General features: G+C 41.9%; 2 protein-coding genes and 1 long non-coding RNA gene across 6 annotated transcripts in view; 2 read left to right on the plus strand and 1 right to left on the minus strand.

Moving 5' to 3' along the window:
- The window catches only part of man1a2 (mannosidase, alpha, class 1A, member 2), a 125,344-nt gene extending 119,633 nt beyond the window's left edge, over positions 1 to 5,711 (plus strand). For both annotated transcript variants that reach the window (XM_019860102.1, XM_019860094.1), the window contains 2 exons: positions 4,590 to 4,705; positions 5,218 to 5,711. In XM_019860102.1, the coding sequence (XP_019715661.1) occupies positions 4,590 to 4,705; positions 5,218 to 5,353 (252 nt within the window). In that variant the 3' untranslated portion in view covers positions 5,354 to 5,711. The remainder of the gene's footprint in view (positions 1 to 4,589; positions 4,706 to 5,217) is intronic.
- Positions 5,712 to 6,644: 933 nt separating this feature from the next.
- LOC109510098 (uncharacterized) lies at positions 6,645 to 9,297 on the minus strand. Its single transcript, XR_002167071.1, has 2 exons — positions 9,263 to 9,297; positions 6,645 to 6,790 (listed from the first exon to the last, which is right to left on the minus strand). It is a non-coding gene; the product is annotated as an uncharacterized LOC109510098 (long non-coding RNA).
- On the plus strand, positions 8,734 to 25,047 carry tent5c (terminal nucleotidyltransferase 5C). Of its 3 annotated transcripts, none has more exons than XM_019860154.1 (2): positions 8,734 to 8,744; positions 21,505 to 25,047. In XM_019860154.1, exon 2 carries the CDS (start codon positions 21,522 to 21,524, stop codon positions 22,677 to 22,679), a length of 1,158 nt encoding a protein of 385 aa, XP_019715713.1. In that variant the 5' UTR covers positions 8,734 to 8,744; positions 21,505 to 21,521; the 3' UTR covers positions 22,680 to 25,047. The 3 variants fall into 3 exon arrangements, with proteins under 3 accessions (XP_019715713.1, XP_019715697.1, XP_019715706.1); XM_019860138.1 differs by lacking the exon at positions 8,734 to 8,744 and adding an exon at positions 16,523 to 16,712 and having other exon boundaries at positions 21,503 to 25,047; XM_019860147.1 differs by lacking the exon at positions 8,734 to 8,744 and adding an exon at positions 16,533 to 16,715.
- Positions 25,048 to 25,257: the final 210 nt, after the last annotated feature.

Here is a 25,257-nt window from a genome sequence, read left to right on the forward strand (position 1 = left end):
TTTTATTCCTTCTTTTTTTGTGCTCCTTTTTTTTTTTTTTTTTTTTTGGTCAGATATTTGTCTCACTCATAAAGTCTCCCTCACCCGTCCTCTTTAGTTATCCGCGCTTGGGAGTGACAGTGGCATAGTTCGTTTTTTTGGTGGGGGAGGTGGATTCTTTGTGTGTGTGTGTGTGTGTGTGTGTGTGTGTGTGTGTGTGTGTGTGTGTGTGTGTGTGTGTGTGTGTGTGTGTGTGTGTGTGTGTGAGAGACACTTTCCACATTTCTTGTACCAGTGGAGGAATTCGGGTGTTTGTCTGTATGTCCCTCACAATTGCTGCAGCAGCCGTCGATGCTCTTGTAAGGCACCATCTTCTTTCAATCTGAGGTTTCACCAATTGCATTACTTAGTTGGTCCAAAAAAGTCCCCTTTCCATATTTTGATGCCAAATTGGCAGGTTTACTTGGCATCCATTGGCTTAGCCTCCACGAAATGAAACCAAGCACTCAGTGACAGTCATGCAAGTGTCTGGATTGTTACCATATTATCTTTTCATTTTTGGAAGGGGTCGTGTCTGCTGGTGGTTAAGAGACAACAGGAGGATCACAACTCTCACTCATCAGATGAGAATGCCTCAAAATCAGGGTCCTCCTTAACACAATCCTCTTTCTGTTACTTGTTGTTACTTCCACTGGCAAAGAGCTTCTCCAAAACCTCATGGACATTAAACCGTATCCCAGAGGACATTTTCAAGTGAACGAGCATGCCAATTGCAGTATACATAGAGTACAACGTGGAATGATTTGGGTAGAGGGCTGTTGTGCAAGCTTCTATATGTTTGCTCCTCCCTTATTTTGCATGAACTAGTTATATCGTGCTTCATTTATGGCAGCATTCAGTACATCGCATTTTTTTTTCCAAAGTACTGTATTCAGAAAAAAAAAATGCAAAATGACTCCGAGGTTTTGTACACGCCTGTATGCATGGTTTGTTCCCGGTGCAATATCGACCAATGACAGCACGAGTGGATTTATCCCGTGAGCTGATTGGCTGCGCATCGTCGCAGCCCTGCCCAGCACCTTCCCTTGTGTCTTGTCACGCTTTGATTCTGATCGTTCGCGTGCCTCTCTCTGGCATACTGTCTCCTAATTTGTGTTTGCTACGTGTGTGTGTGGGGGTGGGGGGGGTTGATGATTGGGCTTCACCGAAAGTAGCAGCACGTTTCTCTTCACCTCTCTCTTCACCATGTTATGTCCCAGTGGAGGGAAACTCAACTCAACTGTATTTATAGAGCACTTTACAACAACCATTGTTGTATGCAAAGTGCTGTACATGGAGCAGAAACCTTGGGACATATGTGTGGGTGCTCCCCCAGTCTTCTCACGCCCAGAAAGACCAACGGCATCAGTCAATTGAGTTCATAAGGAGCCATTCTATTGGCTTCAGATGGAGTATAGGCCAACATAACAAACAAAATAAAAACACCCTGAAACTTCCCGAAACAAAAAGAGGGAAATAAAAGACAAATAGCTGACTAACCTCCTACAAAGGAAAAACAGGAGAAAACGCGTTAAAACAAAAATGGCTTCCCCCTCCTTTGACTGCTCTGCTTGAATAAATATTTACAGATATTTACAGGTATTTACAAAGGTTGTGTTCTAACTTGAAACATTTCCTACAAAGTCTACACAAAGCACAAAGTAGGTGATTGCTACGTAAAAGCAGTTGACAAGGCCATGCATAACCAAGCACTTTGCTGGCATTTCCTACTGGTGGAAAGGCTGGAGAGGAGAGAAAGTGCAGGTGGTGGGCTTTTTAAATAAGTCAGGGGGCCCACTCCTTGACCAATCACTTAACAGCAATCAAGTGAAGTTGAATGGGCAACGCTTGCTCCTAATTAATGCAGTCAGGACAAACGCACATCAAAACGCACGTGGCTCGGGGCGTGGCGGGCTTAAGAGGGATGTTGTTTAAAACATGAAGAGAACCTTGATTGCCCAGCGGGTAATTGTCGATCACTTGCACCGTGTGGGTGTGGCAGTTGAGGTACAGGTGAGATGATCAAAGAATGACTTCATTCTGCATGCTTTGCACAGAGACACTCTGCTAAAGACAAACAACCACCGCTAATTTAGTGCCGCAAAAACTTCTGGAATGAAAGCGTTTTGGGAGCATGGCCTAGCCTCCATGCAGTGGGCAAGTCAAATTTATTTATATAGCCCTTAATCACAGAAATGGCTTACAGGGATTCACATGCCCACAGTTGACAAATCTTAACAACATCCCCTGATCTAAACCCCCAGGAGGGTAAGGAAAAACTAAAAAAAAAAACAAGACAGGTGTGCATCTGTGTTATGTGATATTGTGGCATACCTATTCAGAATAATGAAAACAAATGATGGATTGTATTTATTTCCACTAGACCTTGCACGAAGAGACCATATACAGTGGTACCTCTACTTATGTACGTCGCTTCATACGCACTTTTCAAGTTACGAAACGCCTCAACATGAAAATATTGCCTCTTGTTATGAAAGAAATTTCAAGATACGAAAAGGTAAAAAAATACAGTATGGGCTGCTACTCGCAGCTCCGAGTTTCCCGAACTCAACATACTTATAGCTGCTCTGCCATTGGCTCTTACCGAGCATCCTGGCATCCCATTGGCTAAGAGGGACCTCTACCATATATGTCTATGTGTGTAGATAGATCGATAAATAGGATAGATATGTCTCTCTACAGCATCCTCGTCATTCGCCCCTGGGGCCATGAGGCGTTCGATAGTTTTACGTAAATGCGAATCATCCAGAAAAAGTGTTCACCAGTCGGGCGATCGCTCACTATGCTGATATTTTTCTTGGTCTTTTTCGAAGGATTGTTAAAAGCCGACAAAAGCAAACACCCCTCGGATCAGTTCTTTACAAAACGGCAGGCAAAAAACACTTCTGAGAGAGAACATGAACTAAAGAGGGCAAGAAAAAACAATGAGGGTGCACTTAAAAGTTAAATGACCATTTTTATTCTTTCGTCTTGTCTTTGTTTTTACATTATGCACAAATGTGCAATATTCTAATTGTAACATGTATTTGTTCCATATTTTGATGCATTTTTATGCTTTAGAAAACATTTATGTCTGAATTTTGGGGGGGCTTGGAACAGATTAGGACATTTACATGGAAAATGTGTCTCTACTTACAAAATTTTCTTGTTACGAAATTTCTTCCAGAACCAATTAATTTTTGTAAATGGAGGTACCACTGTACTGAATTGTCATGTCCTTGTTTATGATAATAATAATAATAATAATACATTTTATTTTTAAGCGCCTGTCAAAACACTCAAGGACACCTTACAATCAAAACAAGAACAATAAAACCACAGATAAAATTATAAATAATAAAAGGAGAGATGAATTTAAACTGAGTATGCAATTTTAAATAGGTGGGCTTTGAGATGTGATTTTCAATGTGGGAAGAGAATCAATATTTCGGATGTTGGGTGAGAGTGAGTTCCAGAGTTTGGGGGCAGAGCGGCTGAAATCTCTGCACCCCATCGTGCTGAGACGGGCAGAGGGTACACAAAGGTGGAGGGAGAATGAAGACCTGAGGGAACGAGAGGGAACGGAAATTTGAAGAAGGTCAGACCGATGGGGGCACGGTTATGGATGGCTTTAAATGTATAGAGGAGTATTTTGAAGTTGATTCTAAGATTGACAGGGAGCCAGTGGAGCTGTCGGAGGATGGGGGTGATGTGATGAAAGGAGGGGTTCTAGTGATGATCCGGGCTGAAGAATTCTGGACCAGTTGAAGTTTATGGAGGAATTTCTGATGGACACCGAAGAGGAGTGAATTGCAATAATCGATACAGGAGGTGACAAGGCTGTGGACAAGGATAGCAGTGGTGTGGGGAGTGAGAGAGGGACGGAGACGATTGATATTACGAAGGTGGAAATATGCGGACCGGGTTATGTTATTTATGTGGGAATGGAAAGATAGAGAGCTATCAAGGATGACACCCAGGCTCTTAACCCGAAGGGAGGAGGACACGGTGGAGCTATCAATTGTGAGGGAGAAACTGTTGGTTTTGTGTAGGGTGGATTTGGTACAGTAAGCAGGATTTGACCAGAACTGTGGGGAGGGGATCTAGCTGACAGGAGGAAGTCTTGGATTTGATAATGAAGTCTGAGATTATTGAGGGATGGGGGAGTTCAAAAGAGGATAACAGTCGACAAGGAGTAGGGAGGTCGGAGGGTGGGCAGGGGTACAGAGGAGCCCAGGTGCTGGTGGATTTTGTTGATCTTTTCAGTGAAAAATAGGAGCAGAGCGTTACAGGCGTCAGAGGAATAAAAGTGGGGGGGTAGGGAGACAGGTGGGTGAATGATTTTGTTCCAGAGAGAAAAGAGAGTCTTAGAATTTCCAGTATTTGAGCAGATGAGTCCAGAGTAGTATTATGATTTAGCTTGAGAGATGGAGTCCTTGATGATACTAGTGTAGCCTGTGCTACCGGAAAAGAAATTCCTTGTGTGTTCTGCATACTTGGCCAATAAAGATGATTCTTATTTAAATTTTGTTTTCTAACGGCGCAAACGTCTCCTCTACCACCCCCTACAGGCCATCGACAAGTACTGCAGGGTGAGTGGAGGCTTCTCGGGCGTGAAGGACGTCTACTCTTCGAACCCGACGTACGATGACGTGCAGCAGAGCTTCTTTTTGGCGGAGACGCTCAAGTAAGCTCATAGACTGTTGAGTGCATGCCAAAGCAACATGTAGTGCTCGATCGTTGAACCAAAGGCCATTTTAACTTTTGTCAGAAGCCTTTTCTCGAAAAGATACAAAAACAGCACAAACCACGCGATTAAAAAAAAAAAACATAAAAGTGCTCATCCCGTCTCGATATCTTTCACACAGACGTCATCCGAGGAAAAAAAGAAGGCCTGTGTAAAAGAGGTTCTATATTCCTTTCTGCTGCTCGGATTAATGGCACCCGCCGTGCTCGTTTGAGGGTGAAAGTGATAGCATGCTAGGATTGCTGTTAACATTTTGCTAAATTACTCATGTATTACTTATTTCAGACATACATGTGAGCAAATACCCCTTTTAAAGTAGCTTCTCTGTACCCTGGCACCTATTATTTTATTATTTGCAAACACAGCGAGGTCTGTTGGTATTGTCAGTTATTTTGCATCACTCTCGTAACTCATGTGTGTGATCTTTTTTTTTTTTTCTCCCTGTCGGCTAGGTATCTGTACCTGCTCTTTTCTAGTGACGATCTAATGCCGTTGGAAAGTTGGGTCTTCAACACAGAGGCTCATCCGCTTCCTGTGCTCCACCTGGGCAACATCACCCTGCCGGGCAGTGAGCCGTCACAGCAGTGAACAGGTCTCCCCCTGCCCGCCCGACAATAAACACTGGACTGACTTTTATCAGGTTCTTCAGATGTGGACCATATCGGAGCTTGAGAACTCCCTGATAACTCTGGTGCTCCAGAGTGGACACGTTTCGTTTTTGTTCCAATGTTTGGGGTTTGTTTGACCAAACTCTTTATCTTCCTCTCTTTAATAGGGACGCACCAGTTGAATGGGAACTGTTGCTTTCACGGCCACAATCTTGGCGGCCGTCTTCTTTTTTGAGCAGATGTGGATCTTTCAGAGCAGACAACAGAGCAACAGTCTGACTGGCTGTATCATCAATTCAGCCAAAAACACCTCCCCCACCACACCCTTCAATGAAAAAAAAAACTGCTGCTACGCTATAATTGGATGCTGCTTTTTTGGCTCTTCCCACTTTTGTTTTTTGTTTTTTTTAATCTACCCCTTTTCCGTCTGTTCTGCTTCATCTGTTGTTTCCGGGCGGAATCAGTCGCACCATCATCTGACTCTTTGGCCGCCACCTTTCTTCATCGTTCAAAATATTTTGTCATCTCCTGCCTTTGTATCCATCAACGTTATGCTATCATCAGCGTTCTGAAATGAGGTAAATCGAATTCGAGGTCCTGTGGTCTGTGGTTTTCCATCTTTAAGATGACTTGTTCATGAGTTTATATCCATCGTTCCTGACTTCCTCTCACATCATTCATTTCTTTTGGGTTAAGGAAGTTACTTGCTGCGAGTCTTTTTTTTCACCCCCCCAACCTTGTTACAATAAGCCAGAAAATCTTCTGTGAAAGCTGACAACTTGACCAAGTCAAGATATTGCTCTCGGCTAATTTGCAGTTATTCATGGTTGAAACTTGAGATGCAAATGCCATCCCTGGCTGAAACTACAGCAAGCGACACGGATCATTTTAAATGCAAAATAATCAACTAACAGCACTCACAATATCATATTTTTTCTGTTTAATTCAATTGTCAAGAAATTATAATGCCCCTTTCTTTAGTGACTTGGAAGTTGCTTTGGCAAAACCTTTCTTGAAGGTGAATTCAAAGATCGATGAGGGGGTAAAAAAAATAGGACTGTGGATTTGACTGTATTACGTTGAGTCAAAATCATACTTTTGCAAACATTTGCTTGTACTTTAGAAGAGAGCGATGAACATTTTGGGCTATTTTCTGACATGTTATAGACCAAAGCATTAACTCAATCTTAATGTGTGCATTTTCTCTAATCAATTTGAAATAATGTCCTGTTTTTTAATACAGGGATGGAAAGAAAAGCTTTTTCTTTAAAAATCTGATCCATTCATGAATCAACAAAATAATATCGAAAATATCTGATTATTAAAATACTCATTAGTTGCAGACCTAATTGAGTTTCAATCACATTCAGTGATGGTTGTATGTAGATAAGTCTTGAATTGAGCTCAATAACCATTACTTTTTTTTTCAATTTGAAATAATGTCCTGTTTTTTAATACAGGGATGGAAAGAAAAGCTTTTTCTTTAAAAATCTGATCCATTCATGAATCAACAAAATAATATCGAAAATATCTGATGATTAAAATACTCATTAGTTGCAGACCTAATTGAGTTTCAATCACATTCAGTGATGGTTGTATGTAGATAAGTCTTGAATTGAGCTCAATAACCATTACTTTTTTTTGTCCTGTTTTAATTATTTTGATTTATTTTTTAATTATTTATTATTAATTAATTAATACATTAATTATTAATTAATAATTATTTTACTTAATTTGATTAAGCCTTATCGTCTGATGTGACACAGTTGTGCCAATACCATGCTCTTTTACTGTCAGACGTTATGAATTCTTTTTTATTTGAGGGGGTTCTTCAAGTTCAGAACTGTGAAGTGAAACAGATTGACGCAGGACTGAAATGACGACCTTACAGTTAAAATGTTAATGGGATTTTCTGAATGTGACTTTTTAAAGCAAACTGAATCGAGCTGTGACTTTGTTTAAAAAAAAAAAAAAAAACGGCTACACATTGTCGCTTTTCAGTGAAAAGCATGTATCCCCAGATGTTCTGAGGTTTTGTTTTTTTGTTTTTTCTCAAATCCATAAAATGACAAATGACCTTTCCTGGCATTTCAGATGAAAAGATAATCCAAAATTCTGAGAAATGTATTTTCAGTTAGACAGTGACACCATGCATTATTGGGATCCCTGTGTGCAAATGTAAATTTGTGGGATTTTCTTGTTTGTTAAATTATTATTATTTAAAGTAAAAAAAAATCCACTATTTCTTAATTTGGAGGAAGTGCATCCATTTTGTTGCGTTCATTTCAAGTATGCGTTCATTTTCATGATGTCCCACACCTTCCTCGTTCATCACTTTCAGAATCCTGTCAACCATGTAGCCGCAGCGAGCCAACCAATGAGTGACTGTGTTCTCTCTTTGTATTTTTACTTCACTACAAAGAAAAGGTGTGTGTAAATATGTTGAAAAGTCAACACAAAATTCAATAAAGTTGTTGCTACAAGTGCGGAGGGACTTGAGTTGTTTTGATGGTGTGAATGTTGGCTTTGGTAAATCTGTGATGTTTGCTTTTAAACTTGTCTTGCAATGACAAATACAGTCAGATAAATGAGGTTGTTACATTTTGTTTCACATTTTAGTCTTAATTAGGATGTTTTGGTTTTTTTATATATTTTACACTCCCACTTTTCTCAGGAGTCAAGAACTGAACCTGGCCACAAAAAAAAAAAAATTACCTATAATAATAGTCCGGGGGTGTCACACTCATTTTTTTGGCTAAATACAGTAAGTGTATGATCGTCTTATATTATCACAACACAACAAATTGCTGGGTAACGAGTGTTGAAATCACCCATCCGTCCATTTTCTGATCCGCTTCTCCTCACAAGGGTCGTGGGGCATGCTGGAGCCTATCCCAGCTGTCTTCGGGCAGCAGGCGAGGTACACCCTGAACTGTTTGCCAGCCAAACGCAGGGCACACACAGACAAACAACCATTCGTGAGCACAATCACGTGTAGGGACAATAGAGAATGTTCCATTAACCTGCCATGCATGGTTTTTGGAATGAGGGAGTAAACCGGAGAAAACCTACACAGACACAGGGAGAACATGAAAAACGCCACACAGGAGCCAGAATCAAACCCTGCAACTCTGCATCGTGAGGCCGACGGACTAACCAGCCGACCACCGGGCCGACTGTTGAAATCACATATCTCTGGTAAAGGGGGATTAGTAACAAAAAATACTTGCAATATCATTTATCTCAGTATTGTTAAAGGGAAAAATATTTTCAAGAGTCATTAAGTCGGTGCACATAATTAGCCTTCGTGGGCCACGTCAAATGCTGTTACAGGTCAGATCTGGGGCCCCAGGCCACGAGTTTGAAAACGTGTGCTTTACTTAAGTATAGCATAAACTTTGATCCCAAAGCACTTATATATAATTTAAAACTCAGAAAAATTAATTTCTTCCATATGGTTTGGTCATTAAAAATGTACCCGCAGGTGCAAGGATGCTGGCTATTGTAAAAATAGCCTGTAAATAACCTGTGAAAATAGCACCTTTGAAACCATTAGGAGCCCTCAATAGTTCATTTGAACTTTTGAATACCCAGTCAGCAGAGTAAAAACATACTACACATCTCCTAACAACCCACGCTAAACTTACCTCCTCCCTGACAGTCGAAGATGAACATTTGAGATGCATTGTTTGAACATACTCCTTTGACACCAATTACTACAGTGCTTTCCTTTTAGCAAGGGTCACAGGAAGAGCCCAAAAATACAGATTCCGCGAATAGCTCAGGATAAGCGCCACAGAATAAATATCACAAATATGTAGATCAATTCTTGACTTGTGAACCACAAATAGTCGAGGGTTCCTTATGCTACAAAATGTATAACCATTACTTTTTTTTGTCCTGTTTTAATTATTTTGATTTATTTTTTAATTATTTATTATTAATTAATTAATACATTAATTATTAATTAATAATTATTTTACTTAATTTGATTAAGCCTTATCGTCTGATGTGACACAGTTGTGCCAATACCATGCTCTTTTACTGTCAGACGTTATGAATTCTTTTTTATTTGAGGGGGTTCTTCAAGTTCAGAACTGTGAAGTGAAACAGATTGACGCAGGACTGAAATGACGACCTTACAGTTAAAATGTTAATGGGATTTTCTGAATGTGACTTTTTAAAGCAAACTGAATCGAGCTGTGACTTTGTTTCAAGAAAAAAAAAAAAACGGCTACACATTGTCGCTTTTCAGTGAAAAGCATGTATCCCCAGATGTTCTGAGGTTTTGTTTTTTTGTTTTTTCTCAAATCCATAAAATGACAAATGACCTTTCCTGGCATTTCAGATGAAAAGATAATCCAAAATTCTGAGAAATGTATTTTCAGTTAGACAGTGACACCATGCATTATTGGGATCCCTGTGTGCAAATGTAAATTTGTGGGATTTTCTTGTTTGTTAAATTATTATTATTTAAAGTAAAAAAAAATCCACTATTTCTTAATTTGGAGGAAGTGCATCCATTTTGTTGCGTTCATTTCAAGTATGCGTTCATTTTCATGATGTCCCACACCTTCCTCGTTCATCACTTTCAGAATCCTGTCAACCATGTAGCCGCAGCGAGCCAACCAATGAGTGACTGTGTTCTCTCTTTGTATTTTTACTTCACTACAAAGAAAAGGTGTGTGTAAATATGTTGAAAAGTCAACACAAAATTCAATAAAGTTGTTGCTACAAGTGCGGAGGGACTTGAGTTGTTTTGATGGTGTGAATGTTGGCTTTGGTAAATCTGTGATGTTTGCTTTTAAACTTGTCTTGCAATGACAAATACAGTCAGATAAATGAGGTTGTTACATTTTGTTTCACATTTTAGTCTTAATTAGGATGTTTTGGTTTTTTTATATATTTTACACTCCCACTTTTCTCAGGAGTCAAGAACTGAACCTGGCCACAAAAAAAAAAAAAATTACCTATAATAATAGTCCGGGGGTGTCACACTCATTTTTTTGGCTAAATACAGTAAGTGTATGATCGTCTTATATTATCACAACACAACAAATTGCTGGGTAACGAGTGTTGAAATCACCCATCCGTCCATTTTCTGATCCGCTTCTCCTCACAAGGGTCGTGGGGCATGCTGGAGCCTATCCCAGCTGTCTTCGGGCAGCAGGCGAGGTACACCCTGAACTGTTTGCCAGCCAAACGCAGGGCACACACAGACAAACAACCATTCGTGAGCACAATCACGTGTAGGGACAATAGAGAATGTTCCATTAACCTGCCATGCATGGTTTTTGGAATGAGGGAGTAAACCGGAGAAAACCTACACAGACACAGGGAGAACATGAAAAACGCCACACAGGAGCCAGAATCAAACCCTGCAACTCTGCATCGTGAGGCCGACGGACTAACCAGCCGACCACCGGGCCGACTGTTGAAATCACATATCTCTGGTAAAGGGGGATTAGTAACAAAAAATACTTGCAATATCATTTATCTCAGTATTGTTAAAGGGAAAAATATTTTCAAGAGTCATTAAGTCGGTGCACATAATTAGCCTTCGTGGGCCACGTCAAATGCTGTTACAGGTCAGATCTGGGGCCCCAGGCCACGAGTTTGAAAACGTGTGCTTTACTTAAGTATAGCATAAACTTTGATCCCAAAGCACTTATATATAATTTAAAACTCAGAAAAATTAATTTCTTCCATATGGTTTGGTCATTAAAAATGTACCCGCAGGTGCAAGGATGCTGGCTATTGTAAAAATAGCCTGTAAATAACCTGTGAAAATAGCACCTTTGAAACCATTAGGAGACCTCAATAGTTCATTTGAACTTTTGAATACCCAGTCAGCAGAGTAAAAACATACTACACATCTCCTAACAACCCACGCTAAACTTACCTCCTCCCTGACAGTCGAAGATGAACATTTGAGATGCATTGTTTGAACATACTCCTTTGACACCAATTACTACAGTGCTTTCCTTTTAGCAAGGGTCACAGGAAGAGCCCAAAAATACAGATTCCGCGAATAGCTCAGGATAAGCGCCACAGAATAAATATCACAAATATGTAGATCAATTCTTGACTTGTGAACCACAAATAGTCGAGGGTTCCTTATGCTACAAAATGTATACACAATACAGCACCCCCCCACCACAAAAAAAAAAAAAAACATTCTTAAAAGGCACTCTGACGTTTAAGCAACATAAACGTAACAAAACAGAATATGTTCAACATTTATCATTTCAAAACAGTACAATTAATGTTTTATCACATAATTTATCTTTTACTTTTTTTATCTTTTTGGGCAAGAAGAGGGCACCATAAACAAATTGCCGCTCAAAAGGCAAATTTTATATAAAGAGTTTTAATGTTTATTATGCGGGTATATCACGAGATATTTAAGTGATTGTCTTTTGTTTCAGTTCAAAATCAAATTTAGCGTATGTGGTTTTAGCATTAATACTTTTGGTCTCATTGTGTACAAACTGGCTTTCAGAAAGTTCCCTGTATGTCGAAATTACTCAGCAGATGCCCCAACCAGTTAGCAGTGACAACGCAGACTTCTCTCTGACGTGAGGGCTGCCAACAGGTGCGTTACCATGCGGACTTTCCCACAGTGCCTTTTCGCTGCTACTGCATATCTCCCCTGTCCTACAAAATTTATGGGCAGTAAAAATCCAGCCTTGAATCCAACTGTTGTGGTCCTGTACGTCAATCCTATAATACGTACGTCTGCCACTGAATTTGTTTTCACATTGCAACAGGATACTTGGAAGATATGTTTACTCATGCACTAACTACTTGTGCCAAAATACCGCCTTAATTATAATGATTATAGACTTAATATTTTCATCAAGTTGACGCGAGCACCGTTTTTATGAGCATGGAGCACCAGGAAGTAAAAAACAAAACTGCTGTGATAAAAGAAGATGAACTTGAAGTGATGTCACAGGAAGTTGTGAGCTGTTCGTGGCCTGACTCAGTTACCGAGAACAGATAAGGTCACAGTGCAACCGCTAATGGATTACTTTGTGTTTGCACGTGGTCTTAAGAATGTGTCTGAGTGTCTGTGTGTGTGTGTGTGTGTGTGTGTGTGTGCGTGCGCACGCGTGTCTGTGTCTGTGTGCGTGTTTAATATGTTAATGGACTTGGTCCATTGGGAATAATGAAAATTAGAATTTAACCATTCCAGTCTCCAACTATGGCCAATGATAAAACCTTCATCAAATGTGCAGGCAATATTTTTACACTTTTTAATTTTTCATTTACCATACCCGCATTGTACGTTCCAAATCAATTTTGACCAAGGCCAAGATTATCCTCATGATAATTGGCTATTGCGAAATAAAGTAATTTCAAAATGTATTAAGCACCCGTCTCACTTTAATAATGAGGATGATTCATCCTTAAATGATGTTGCACAGAAAATGGAATGGACTTTTTTTTTTTTTTTTTTTTTTTTACATGACCGGTTAGATAAAAACGATCTACTGTGAAGCAATGTAATGTCCTATTCTCCTTAGATGTGTGCGTGTATGTGTGTGTCGAGGGGGGGTGATAAGTGGCATCTGCGTTCTGCTCCTTGTGTTTTGTTGGTATGATCATGTGATGTGTTTCACTCATTCACCGTTTAGATTTTATTCCCCACGACCCTTCACAGACCAACAGGTGCAGGGACAATGCGATGGGAGTGCAGACAGCTTTCAGAACTGTTCAAAATCCTGCTTGAACACTTACCACTGTCCCATTTAAAAAAAAAAAAAACACGAGTAAATATATTGTCCTGATAATTTAGTAGACACAGGCCTCACTATACACAAACTTTGTAGCACCTGTTCCAAAGATTGCTGTCAAATTTCCCATGTAGATATTTCAAGGTTAAGTGGCATTCAGGTTCACTCTCATACAACTGATTGGGAGTTGGGATAGAAATAAAATAAAACAAAAAGACCAGTGTTATACAGCCTACTAAAAATAATGGTCTGTTGCCTGCAGAACCACCTCCAGATCAACCCCAGGAAAACTAAGGAGTTGGTTGTGGATTTCTGTAGGAAACTGTCTTCACCTGCACCGATGAACATCCAGGGTACGGACATCGAGAGGGTGACCTCCTACAAGTACCTGGGTGTTCTTCTCAAAAATAAACTAGACTGGTCTAACAACACGGACGCTCGGATCAGGAAGGGGCAGAGCTGGCTCTTCCTACTCAGAAAACTGAGGTCTTTTGGAGTTCAGGGGTCACTCCTTAAGACCTTCTATGACTGTGATGGCCTCAGCCATTCATTATGGCTTAGCCTGCTGGTCAGGCAGCATCTCAATCTGGGACTGAAACAGACTGGACCGACTGGTCAGGAGGGCCAGCTCTGGCCTGGGCTGCTCCCTGGACACTCTGGAGTATGCTAGCCAAGCTAAAAACTATGATGGACAGACCCTCCCAGCCCCTCCAGGCCACCCTGACAGCGCTGGGCAGCTCCTTCAGCCGGAGACTGACACACTCGCGCTGCAAGAAGGAGAGGTACCGCCGCTCGTTCCTGCCAACTGCTGTTAGCTTATTGAATAGACACACCTGAAAACCTGGACTCACCCCCACTCACCCATTTTTAATATGCTTATATTTATATTTTATAATTTATATTTATATACTTGTTGTTCTTCTACTTCTCCCTTTCATCATTTTGCTGCTGTAAATTGGGAATTTCTCCATTGTAAGACAAATAAAGGTTTTTTTATCTTATCAAAACCTAATGTGTACCTCACGTCATGTTTTGTATTTTGTAAGTTGAAAACAACGTGGTATAAATGGCCACTGAGTGTTTTTATTACATTAGCACAACATGAAAGAGAACACAATCGACGGTCTCTACATAGTCAGGGATTTCCCATGCTGCTGATTCGCTTCCTCTTCTGCTGGCTGACTCGCAAGTGATGTAGAACCCCTTTTTTCGGTCTACCCCTCACACACACACACACACACACACACACACACACACACACACACACACACACGCACACACACACACACACACGCACACACACTTCCACTGCTGGTTTCATGTTACCATTCCGAAGAGGAGGATGTTCTTTCAGTGTGACCCGCATTCACGTACACATTACACAACAACACCTCATGTAGTTGCTTGTGAATCTTTACCACACGATCAGGCTACGGTGTGGCAAAATGAATGACGACCGACAGGAACAACATTCATTTTAATATTTTTGAATCATGAAATATTTTCAACCACAGTCAACAGCTTGAATACACTTCTTCTTTAAACCTTAATGTAGGAATTTAAACGTCACCTAATGTGCCAACACTGCGATCGGTGGTCATCAACATTTTTTTAACCCTCCACTTCTGCATTATGTGGCCGACGCGCGAACCAGTCGACCACCGGGCCACCCCACCCTCGGCAATACCAACTGAAACCAATTGTTGAAATAACATAATAATAATTAAAAACTTCAGTTTTAGAAATCCGTGCCTCAAATGGGGGGAGGGGGCATATGCATCTTGGAGGGCGGGCAGGCATCGAGACACATACAACACATCCGGGTTTCTTTACTGGCTGGATTGAATAGTTTACAGCTGTTTAAGTGTCAATCAAGACAGCATTTAGCTGTCAACACAAAAGCCGTAGGTCACCAGAATGACTGGCGAAGTGTAAACTTGGACGGAGAACGAGGGCTCCTCCTATTGTCTCCTTGAAGCAAAGTGAAGTCACTCCCTCCCGCATACAAACGTGGTCAACACGCACAAGACAAGCGGGGTGTCACATTTGGTCTGAAGTAGTGTACAGTGTTGGCGGATTACACACGTAAAACAGGCTGGGCCTGTTTCTGTCAGTTGTTGGTAAAATGGGTGTCCATAGGTACATACGTCGGTTAGGAGTCATTAAAGTAATGGACGAAAACTCACTTACGTCCTTGCTTTGTGTGTCCTTTTTAAAAAGCTTCTCGTCCTCCGTTCTTTGTGCCCAAAATGGGCGTCTGTCCGGGACGGACGGACCATTCCATCCCAGGCCATCTTTGAGTAGGCTACATTCATATGAATGAAATTAGGTAAAAATATAACTTTTATTTGGGTTATCATGAGTTTGTTTATGTATATGGTTAAGATGATGGGCAAGCTAACGTTTACTAGGTAATTTTGCTCATAAGCCAACATACAGACGTTGAACTACAGTTCACCACAACAAAACAAAATAAAATGAAATCAATCGACAAATTCCTTGTGTGTTCTACATACTTGGCCAATGAAGATGATTCAGATTTTTATATACAATAATCCGTCATTTATCACAGGAGTTATGTTCCAAAAAGAACCCGTGATAAGTGAAATCTGTGAAGTAGTCATCTTTATTTTTTAGGATCATCACGTATACAATATAATACTGTATTGAATGAAACCAAAAATTAAACCTTTTTTTCACGCCCAGGCATAAAAAAAACCTAACAAAAAATTTATGTTTTCTGACAAATAACTAGGAGCTTTTAGAAATACTGTACAGAACGTTTCGTCGACATTGAGGGTTTTGTCATGGAGAAAATGTTGCAAGCTGTACAGCGATGAGGGGGAGACTTGTCATTCGTCTATAGCTCCTTAACCAATCAGAATGTGGTACACAATTACATAAAAAAAACTGCACGAAAAAAATGGGTGAAACAGCGAAGCCGCAAAAGATGATCCGTGTAATAACGAGAATTACTGAAGAGAAAAAAAACATTGTGAAGTCTCGTGAACAAACATGCTCGCCCATCAATCCCTTATGATGAATATTTCCTCTCAATTTTCAATAAATGTATTCCTATGTAAGACAACAAAATATTCCATCAAGTGGAGAAATCGCCAGCTCTAAAGTTGGAACCTGCTCCAGTCGCATAGCAACGCAAAACACGGATGACCAATCAACGTACTCATCGGGCACACTGATACAAACAGAAATACATCGCTAAAATCACGTTGTAATAAATCTCATACATATTGCATTTCATTCAATAGCTTTGTTGAGTTATTTTTTCAATTTGAGAACCCAAATCAAAACACACACGCGCACACACTCAGAACAAGTAGGTCATCGTGGGACTCTATCATTGCGCGGATGTTCATCTGATCCACTCTGTCGTGCCACGGTTCTATAAAAGCGCTGCATTTCCAACAACTGGGAGGACGCTGTAAAGAGCGAACTTTTCTGTCTTCGACGCGTGTCGGTGTCACAAGCCTGCGTGGACTAATGCTGGCTTCTGCGAATGCACGAAGGAAATGTAATATCTTCTGCCTTTTTTTACACCTCCCCACACACCCTGAATGACCGCGGGGAACTCTTGAAAACGTAGGTATTTCTCCCATCTCTTGTTTTGTGTTACTTTTATTCCGGCTAAATTAAAACCAGAATGACTCTCGATTAAAAACGTATGTTTGGAGCGGTTTACGTGAATGTAACGTTTAGTTCCGCTGTCTGGTGGACTGATGCCAAACAGCTGTGTTAAATGTCCGGTGCCGAGTGTCGCCATATGGGCGAGCTAAGTTCAGAACTAACTCGCAAACTCAATAACTAGCAAACCTGCTACCCACCTTGTTGACGTTACCGATGTGGCGTTTTAAACGCTTTTTTTTGTGTGTTTTTTTTTTTTTTTGCGGGAGACCAAAGCTTTGTACGATTTAAATGTAGCTTATTTTCACTCGAGTCTGGCTGGTTAATTTTGGATGTGGTTGTGCGCGTGCATGTGTGCGTGTACGTGTGTTTTTAAGGAAGACTCTGGAAAAGTGGCATAATGGACCGAGCGCTCGAGTTGTTCTGGAAGCCTCACTCACTCTGGTGTGTGTGGGTGGGTGGGTAGGTGCGTGGGTGGGTGGTTGTGTTTGTGATGCTGTTACACACGGGTGAAATCAAATATTGCCAAACCCTATTTACACTTGGGATTAACGCTGCTCTCATTGGCTACCATTCAAACACACTCAAACGAAACTTTTTTTTTTGATTGACGTGCCAGCAAAGTGACTGACGGCACTCGGAGATCATTAGCTACAGCATGTATAGTTTTAATGGCATCCAGTGGATGGACATGGAAAATTAAATGCTCTTAGAGTAGATGGTAGAATGTACAAGGAACCTGTTGCTCCACCCGTTCATTAAAGAGAATAAGTCCTCTTTCTGCAAGTGCAAGTGTCTGCGTGTGTGTGTGTGTGTGTGTGTGTGTGTGTGTGTGTACACACACACACACACACACACACACACACCCCCACACCCACCCACACACACACACACACGCTACTCACAAAAAGATAGGGATATTTGGCTTTCAAGTGAAATTTATGCAAGATGTAAAAAGTTTACCATGAAAGTAGGAAATTTAAGTCGAAGGATGCACTGGCGATTTCTTCATCTCAAGCAATTCATTGAAACAACAACAAAAAGTTAAAAGTTAATGGGTACACCACAACAAAAAAAATGTCAACGTTTCAATAACTCGTCATGTTCCCTTTGAGCATCAATTACAGCTTGACGACATCTCATGCTGTTCACAAATCAGCTTATCGTCTGCTGAGGCATGGCATCCTACTCTTCTTGAAGGGCAGCCATCAGGTCATTGAGGTTCTGGGGTGCTCTCCTTGACGTCTCCAACATTGTTGGCGGCCACCATTTCTGCTCAACATGAATCGACTTACATCAGAGAATCGCACTGGGGTGCCCAGGCCCATGCAAGACGCTGATGCCTTTGCCTGGTAATGTGGTCGTGTACCCTTGCAGGTCGTCTAGCATGCAGAGCGGGCTGATGTAAATTATTTCAAATGGTCTGACTTGACACTTGGGTGTCTCTCACCTCCCTCAAACGTGCCTGGAGTCGACTGGCATTCATCATCCTGTTTCTCAGGGCATTGTTCACAATAGAGCGGTCATCAGCATGGAATGTGGCCAAAGGATGTCCACTTCTACATCTTTCTGTGACTCTTCCAGTCTCTATATCTCTGTTGCAACCTGTTGATGACACTTTGACACTCAGTGGCCGCTTCCGTCTGAGAACGTCCTGTTTAAAGCATGACAAAGGCAAGGTACTGTTAATCCATTGTTGGATGTCGTCCGTCGCATTTCAAAATGTGAACAGAATGATGACGACTTCTTAAGCAGCAGCTCTCATTGAACCAGGACATTTATTGGTCGATTGAAGGATCAAATACCTGTTGTGACTTTTGCCATGAAGCTCCTTGTTGGATAACAGCAACTTGTGCAAAAGGTACTGAAACATTTAACAGATGGCCGTCCATCCATCCATTTTCAGATTCACTTATCCTCACAAGGGTTCAGGGGCGTGCTGGAGCCTATCCCAGCTGTCTTCAGGCAGTAGGCGGGGGAAACCCTGAACTGGTTGCCAGCCAATCGCAGGGCACACATAGACATACTACCATCCGCACTCACAGTTACAACTTCGGACAAATTAGAGTGCTCCCTTAACCTGCCATGCATGTTTTTGGAATGTGGGAGGAAACTGGAGTACCTGGAGAAAACCCACACAGGCACGTTGAGAACATGCAAACGCATGGAATGCCGGAGCCAGAGTAGTTGGACATACGCAGTCAAAAGCTTAGAGAAGGTCACGTTAAGTTCCCCTGTAAATATTTGAATGTATTTTAGAGTCGTCCTGAAATTTCACCCAAAAATCAAACATGCCTAACTTTTTGTGAGGTGTGTGTGTGTGTGTGTGTGTGTGTGTGTGTGTGTGCGTGTGTGCGTGTGTGCGTGTGTGCGTGTGTGTGTGTGTGTGTGTGTAAATGCACTAATTCCATAACAGTCCAATGTAAATGTAATCCAAACAATATTTCTTAAACTTTTATGGGGAGGAAAATGTCAAGAATGATGACAAATTTTGTAGTACCTTTTGTTGATAGAAGCCATTTACTGAGCAAACGGTGGTGGCTCGCTGAAATGCACTTGCGTCACGCTAAAGACGAGAATGCATAACAGTAAGTCAACACAATCACATCATATCAACCACATGAGTGAATTTACAGTTGTCAATTTACAGTCATGTTCTCCTCAAGCATTACACTCGTCCTTATACAATCATAACGGTGACGCAATTGTTCCTGACACGTTCAAAAATTCATCCACAGTGCAGAAATAACACAATCTATATTGCTATCTGCTGTTGTGTGAATGCCACATCCTGGCACTCATAGAGGTAGGGCTCGGCGATATGACTGTGAAAAGTATATAACGATATAACTACATCATATTGGTCAATATCGATATATTACATCTTTTTTTTTTTAACTATTGAATACAAGCACCTGGAGGGGAAAAAACCCCATTGAATTTCGGTCATTTTATTTTTACATATCGTATTTAATCTTTCATAATTCAAAACAACTTTGTCAAATAAACAGGTCAATATAAAGATCAAAAGCCTTTTTGAAAAATATTTGAACAAACTTAATTTTTTTCCTATCAAACATGTTATCGACAGTATATTCTATTGATATCGCTCACGTGTCTATCATATCAATTGATATTGACTTATCGCCCAACCCTACTTTGGTGTGTTGCAACAACATGAGGCTCCCTCCATTGGCATAAACTGAACAAAAACATGTTTTGTGTGTTGGGAAACACTGCCCAAGCTGATATGGACAATCATTGATGATGCAGCAGTACAGTCATAATTGTAGTAAATATGCAAATGAACACGCTCAGCCATAAATTGCTAAGCTTTTTACTTGTCTTTGCACTCTGGAAGGGTCAAAAACTGTGTGACAATGTACAGCAGTGTTTTTCAACCCCTGTGCTGCGGCACACCAGTGTGCCGCAAGACATTGTCATGTGTGCCGCGGGAAAATATCCAATTTGTATGCCTGTGTGCCTATCGCCCAGTAGTACCCTCCCATACCGCTAGGAAGCAGCAACAGCTAGCCAATTGCCTTGTGTTTAGATGAGAGACAAGCGAATTTGTGACGCATGTATGCAGGACGAAGGTGAAACAATATGAAAGATGAGAAAATACTTTTTTCTTTGTGTTCATTTGATTCCAATTCAAGCTGTTATAACGTCATTCTTCGATGTTAACAACGGTTATAGCAACAATATAACACGTTCATTATTCAAATAAGTGTTTTTTTTTCACATTTAGCTAGTGGTGTACCACTTAGCCCAAAAAAGTGTGCCTTAGCCCAAAAAAGTTTGAAAAACACTGATGTACAGTATTCCTACATTGCTCTGCAAACTGGCTCAGACCGTTTTTCAATCTCATAAGTCAGAACAATTATTTCTTCATGACATGAGGGTTTGGTGGCAAGTGTAGGCAACATTTTATTACCCGTAACTTTCCTTTTATTTGGAAGTTCAAATGAAATAAAAGTAAAACCACTGCTGTTGACCTTTTAAAAAATGTGTCGAAAGTAACGGAATAAGATGATTGATGGCAGAGCAACACTGCAGCTTGTGTTTGTCTTGCCATTTCATTATTCCACTAAGTGTACTGTAATAAGGGAACGGCATGTAACGGCAGGTTTTCCCGAATTCTTATTTTGGGCTTGACCATTTAATGGGCCAATTTATAGCCCTTCACAAAATTCAGCTAAACGGCAGATTATTTTTACCATTGACTGACTCCATTTAGAGCAGTTGTCCAAAAGTGTCACAGTTTCATTATTTATATAAGTAAACGTTGTACATTGTTGCGTACTAAAATGTAATGAGAATGCCCAAAAATGTATTTGTTTTAATGAATTGTAATTGTGCAGAAAGTTGCTTACTTTTAACTCTGGAAAAACTCATATATTGGGGTATTTGATAAGGTACCAATATGGATCTGCTTTGGTTTGTATCAAGCAAGGTAACGACACCTAATAAAAAAAAAACAAAAACTGAATAAACATTTTTTCTCAATTGATTAAAATAACTAAAACCACATTTTATGTTTAAAAAAAGTAAAACTAGAGCAAAAATATAAATGTTTTTTGTGTGTGTGTGTGTGTGTGTGTGTGTGTGTGTGTGTGTGTGTGTGTGTGTGTGTGTGTGTGTTAGTATTTTTCAAATAAAGAAAACCAATTAAAACTAACTGAATTTCAAAAGTCAAAATGAAAAGTTCCAATCCGGTAACCGTCACGTCTCCACTTTCTCCTCAGAGAAAATAAACGTGAGAAGATGGCCGCCAAAGTGGCAACAAGCGCCGCCGTCAGCGTTCTGTCATGGGAGCAAGTGAACTGCCTGGATGAGGTCCTGAGCGAGGTGGTGCCGGTCCACGGCCGCGGAAACTTCCCCACGCTGGAGGTGCGTCTGAAGGACATTGTGGCCCGGGTGCGCTCCAGCCTGACTCTGAGCGGCGTCTGCGTGAAGGACGTGCGTTTGAACGGCTCGACGGCCAGCCACGTGCTGGTGCGCGACTTGGGTTGGAGCTACAAGGACCTGGACGTCATCTTCAGGGTGGACCTGCCGCACGAGTCCGAGTTCCGGCTCATCCGCGACGTGGTGCTGGGCACCCTGCTGGACTTCCTGCCTGAGGGTGTCAACAAGGAGAAGATCACACCGGCGACGCTCAAGGAGGCCTACGTGCAGAAACTGGTCAAGGTCAACACGGAGCAGGACCGCTGGAGCCTTATCTCGCTGTCCAACAACAACGGCCGCAATGTGGAGCTCAAGTTCGTCGACCGCATCCGCCGCCAATTCGAATTCAGCGTTGACTCCTTCCAGATCGTTTTGGACTCGGTGTTGGCTTTCTACGCGGCGGGCGATGCCGCCGCCATCCCCATGTCGCCCGAGTGCCACCCGGCGGTGAACGGCGAGAGCGTGTACGGCGACTTTGATGTGGCACTGGGCCACCTGCGCGACAAGCTCATCGCCACCAAGCGTCCTGAGGAGATTCGCGGCGGCGGGCTGCTCAAGTACTGCAACCTTCTGGTGCGTGACTTTCGGCCCGCCAGCGAAGAGGAGTTCAAGGGCCTGGAGCGCTACATGTGCTCGCGTTTCTTCATCGACTTCCCCGACATCAGCGAGCAGCAGCGCAAAGTGGAGGCGTACCTCCACAGCCACTTTGTCGGGGAGGAGTCCAGCAAGTACGATTACCTCATGATCCTGCGCCGCGTGGTCAACGAGAGCACCGTGTGCCTCATGGGCCACGAGCGGCGCCAGACTCTGCACCTCATCTCGCTCATGGCCTTCCGCGTACTCGCCGAGCAGAATGCCATACCCGACGCCTCTTGCGTCACCTGCTACTACCAGCCGGCGCCGTACGTGCGCGACCACAACTTCAGCAACTACTACGTGGCCAACCAGAACATTCCCACATGGCTGCCGTGCAACTGACGGGTTGATGGGGGGGCACAAAAAAAAAAAGAAAAAAAAATGAGACAACAGAAGGTCACGACATTTTCTGAATGAAGCCTTTCATTTTTTGGGAACCCTTTGGTGTTCCTTCTCTTCCGATGCATCAATGTGATATTTTTAAGTGTTATTCCCAATTTTCTTTCTTGCTGGATGCCGACCACTCCTTAAAAGGTGAAAGGGCTGTTGATGACAATGAAGCCTTAAATTTGGCTTTTTTTTCTTTGCTTTTCTTTTTTTCCTTCGTCCTTTGATTACGAAAAAGGTGGAAAATGTTGAAAAATGCTATCTATGGGAAAGTGTAATAAGGTGTCCCCAAAAGTAAAAAAAAAAAAAAAAAAAAAAGGGGTTGGTGAATCTGGTATATTATGAGGAATCAATTTTCTTTTAATTCACTTTTTGACTTTGAAATCTCTCACAGGTGCACTAAGAAGAAAAGAAAAAAAAAACAAGTGCCTGTAATGTGTTTAAAAAAATAATCTGTTTGAATGTGTTCAGATGAGTTGATCTTGGTCACGTAACCGTGCATCACTGCGTTCGTAACTTAGTGCCTGTGCTTGTGTCGGCACCTTCAAGCAGAGGCATCGAAATGACTAATCATGACAACGCGAGTTTGTGACCACAAAGCACACAGCTTGATTTTTGTGTTGTGGCGTTCCAGACCCAAAAGGCGCGTCGCTTCCACGGTCCTACTCGGGCCTTCCATGCAGAAGCACGTGGTGAGTCCCCACGCTGGCCCTGCAACCAGAGCCTGCTTCTATAATTATCCTCACTCAGTCTTCACTGGAGTGAGGTGGAGGGGCTTGCTGCCTGAACTCCATGTGTGGTCATGGGTAAAGATACCAGGTGTGCTTGATGACATCATGCTATTATTATTAGCGGTGTCGACGACCCCTGTATGTTGGCCTGTTACGCAAGGGGCAGCGATTTCCCCCCACCCAAACAGACCGCAACACCAACTGTCCCCAACTTGGGCCTTGGCCTTTTCTCAGAATCGCTTGCCTCTACCAGTAAGCTGCCGCCTCCGCCCGTGTTTGCGCCAGATAACCGGCAGCAACTCTTATCTGGAGTTGAGGGTGCGGGTGGCCCACCGCCCTCCCCCTGCCCTCCGTCTGGCTCGCATGCACCTTGCCGAGTGCTTTCCAGTGACATGCTGCCCACTCCCACTCTGGACCAACAAGGGTTTTTTTTGTTTGTTTTTTTTCGCTTTTAATTTTTAGTTGATAGAGTTGGCTTGGGAGAGGCAGGTTGTCATTTCTTTCCGGACCCTTTAAACGAAGCCTTGCTAGCGCAAAGCCCCATTTAGAAAAATCCTGGTGGGTGTTTGGAGCTCATTTTTATTAGTTTTATTTTTTCGTCCTGTTCTTTTTGTCCCCCCTGCCCCCATCTCACCCACTCACTCCTCCTGCACCCCCTGAGGAATCTTTGTCCTATTTAGCCGATGAAGAAGGTAAATAAGCTAACGAGCAGTTGCTCAGCGATTGATTATCCCGCCCCCATCGCTATTTTTTTTTTTTAACCTTAATTTTGGGTGGGTGCATCGATTTAGACCGCCCTCGAGCTAGTGTAAGGGACTCTCAATCTTGGGAGCGCACTCCTGTGAGTTGGAGAGATTTGTTTGCTCGCACACCCATCTTAGCTTTGTTAGAATAGCCTTGTGGTGCTCTTTGGTTGGCGATCACTGAGTGATGACTCATTGTTTTTGCTTGTGTTCGCAGGCAGGTGGAAATGCTGCGCCTCGTCGCGAGCATTTGCCAATTTAAGTGCCAAGAAAACTTGAAGAAACCACGTGGCCTGTATTTGTGTTTACGCTATTTGTCTCTGATGACTGAAGGTGTCTGCCAGTAAGCCCGCCATGAGGGATAAATGAAATTTACGTGAGGGTTAAAGTGCCTTTTTGTCTGTTAGTTTTCTGATCTTTTTTTTTTTCTGCTGTAAATTTGTCAGTGTTAAATATCGCTGCTTCCCTTGTGCATACTCTGTGTGAGGAGCAGGTGTCGCCCACATTGTCTTGTTTTGCTCGCTAGGTGGTGGTGATGGATGGTCAGTGGTTTTATACCATGAGAACTTTCTCAAGAGTTGTATTTTTTTTTGCAGCAGGTGTGTGTGTGTGTGTGTGTGAGTGAGTGCTGGTGGACATATACATGTCACACTTAACTTTATTTTTGGAAGACGAGAGGTTTTTGTCGCCGTGATAACTACGGCGACCATTTGAGGGGGTGGGGGTCCCCCCTCCCCCATTTGTCAGCACTTTGATCTCACTCGACCTTTTCCTTGGAAATATTCACATGTACGGGGAAAATGTGCTTGAAAAGGAAATGATGAATAAATATATTGAATGCAACATTGACCTGTTTGTTGTGGGAGTTTTTTTTTTTTTTTTTTTTATATAAACCCTTTCAGGGACAGTGGTTACTACAGTGGTCAGGTTATTATTATTTGTGCATGTTAAATAAGGTCAGGTGACAAGCCTTCAACATTGACACACTATTCGTAGGTATGCTAGTTGTTGTTCAAAACAAAGCGTCCACACTCTAGATCTCAGAAATTGGACGGCCAC

The sequence above is a fragment of the Hippocampus comes genome, unplaced genomic scaffold, assembly GCF_001891065.2.
Source record: "Hippocampus comes isolate QL1 unplaced genomic scaffold, H_comes_QL1_v1.1 scaffold34, whole genome shotgun sequence".
Classification (NCBI taxonomy): domain Eukaryota; kingdom Metazoa; phylum Chordata; class Actinopteri; order Syngnathiformes; family Syngnathidae; genus Hippocampus; species Hippocampus comes.

Coding starts and splice junctions, on each gene's coding strand:
- tent5c (XM_019860138.1), top strand. CDS start 16,630: ATGCACGAAGGAAATGTAATATCTTCTGCCTTTTTTTACACCTCCCCA. Junction 16,713..21,502: donor CGCGGGGAACTCTTGAAAAC/GTAGGTATTTCT, acceptor CTTTCTCCTCAG/AGAAAATAAACGTGAGAAGA.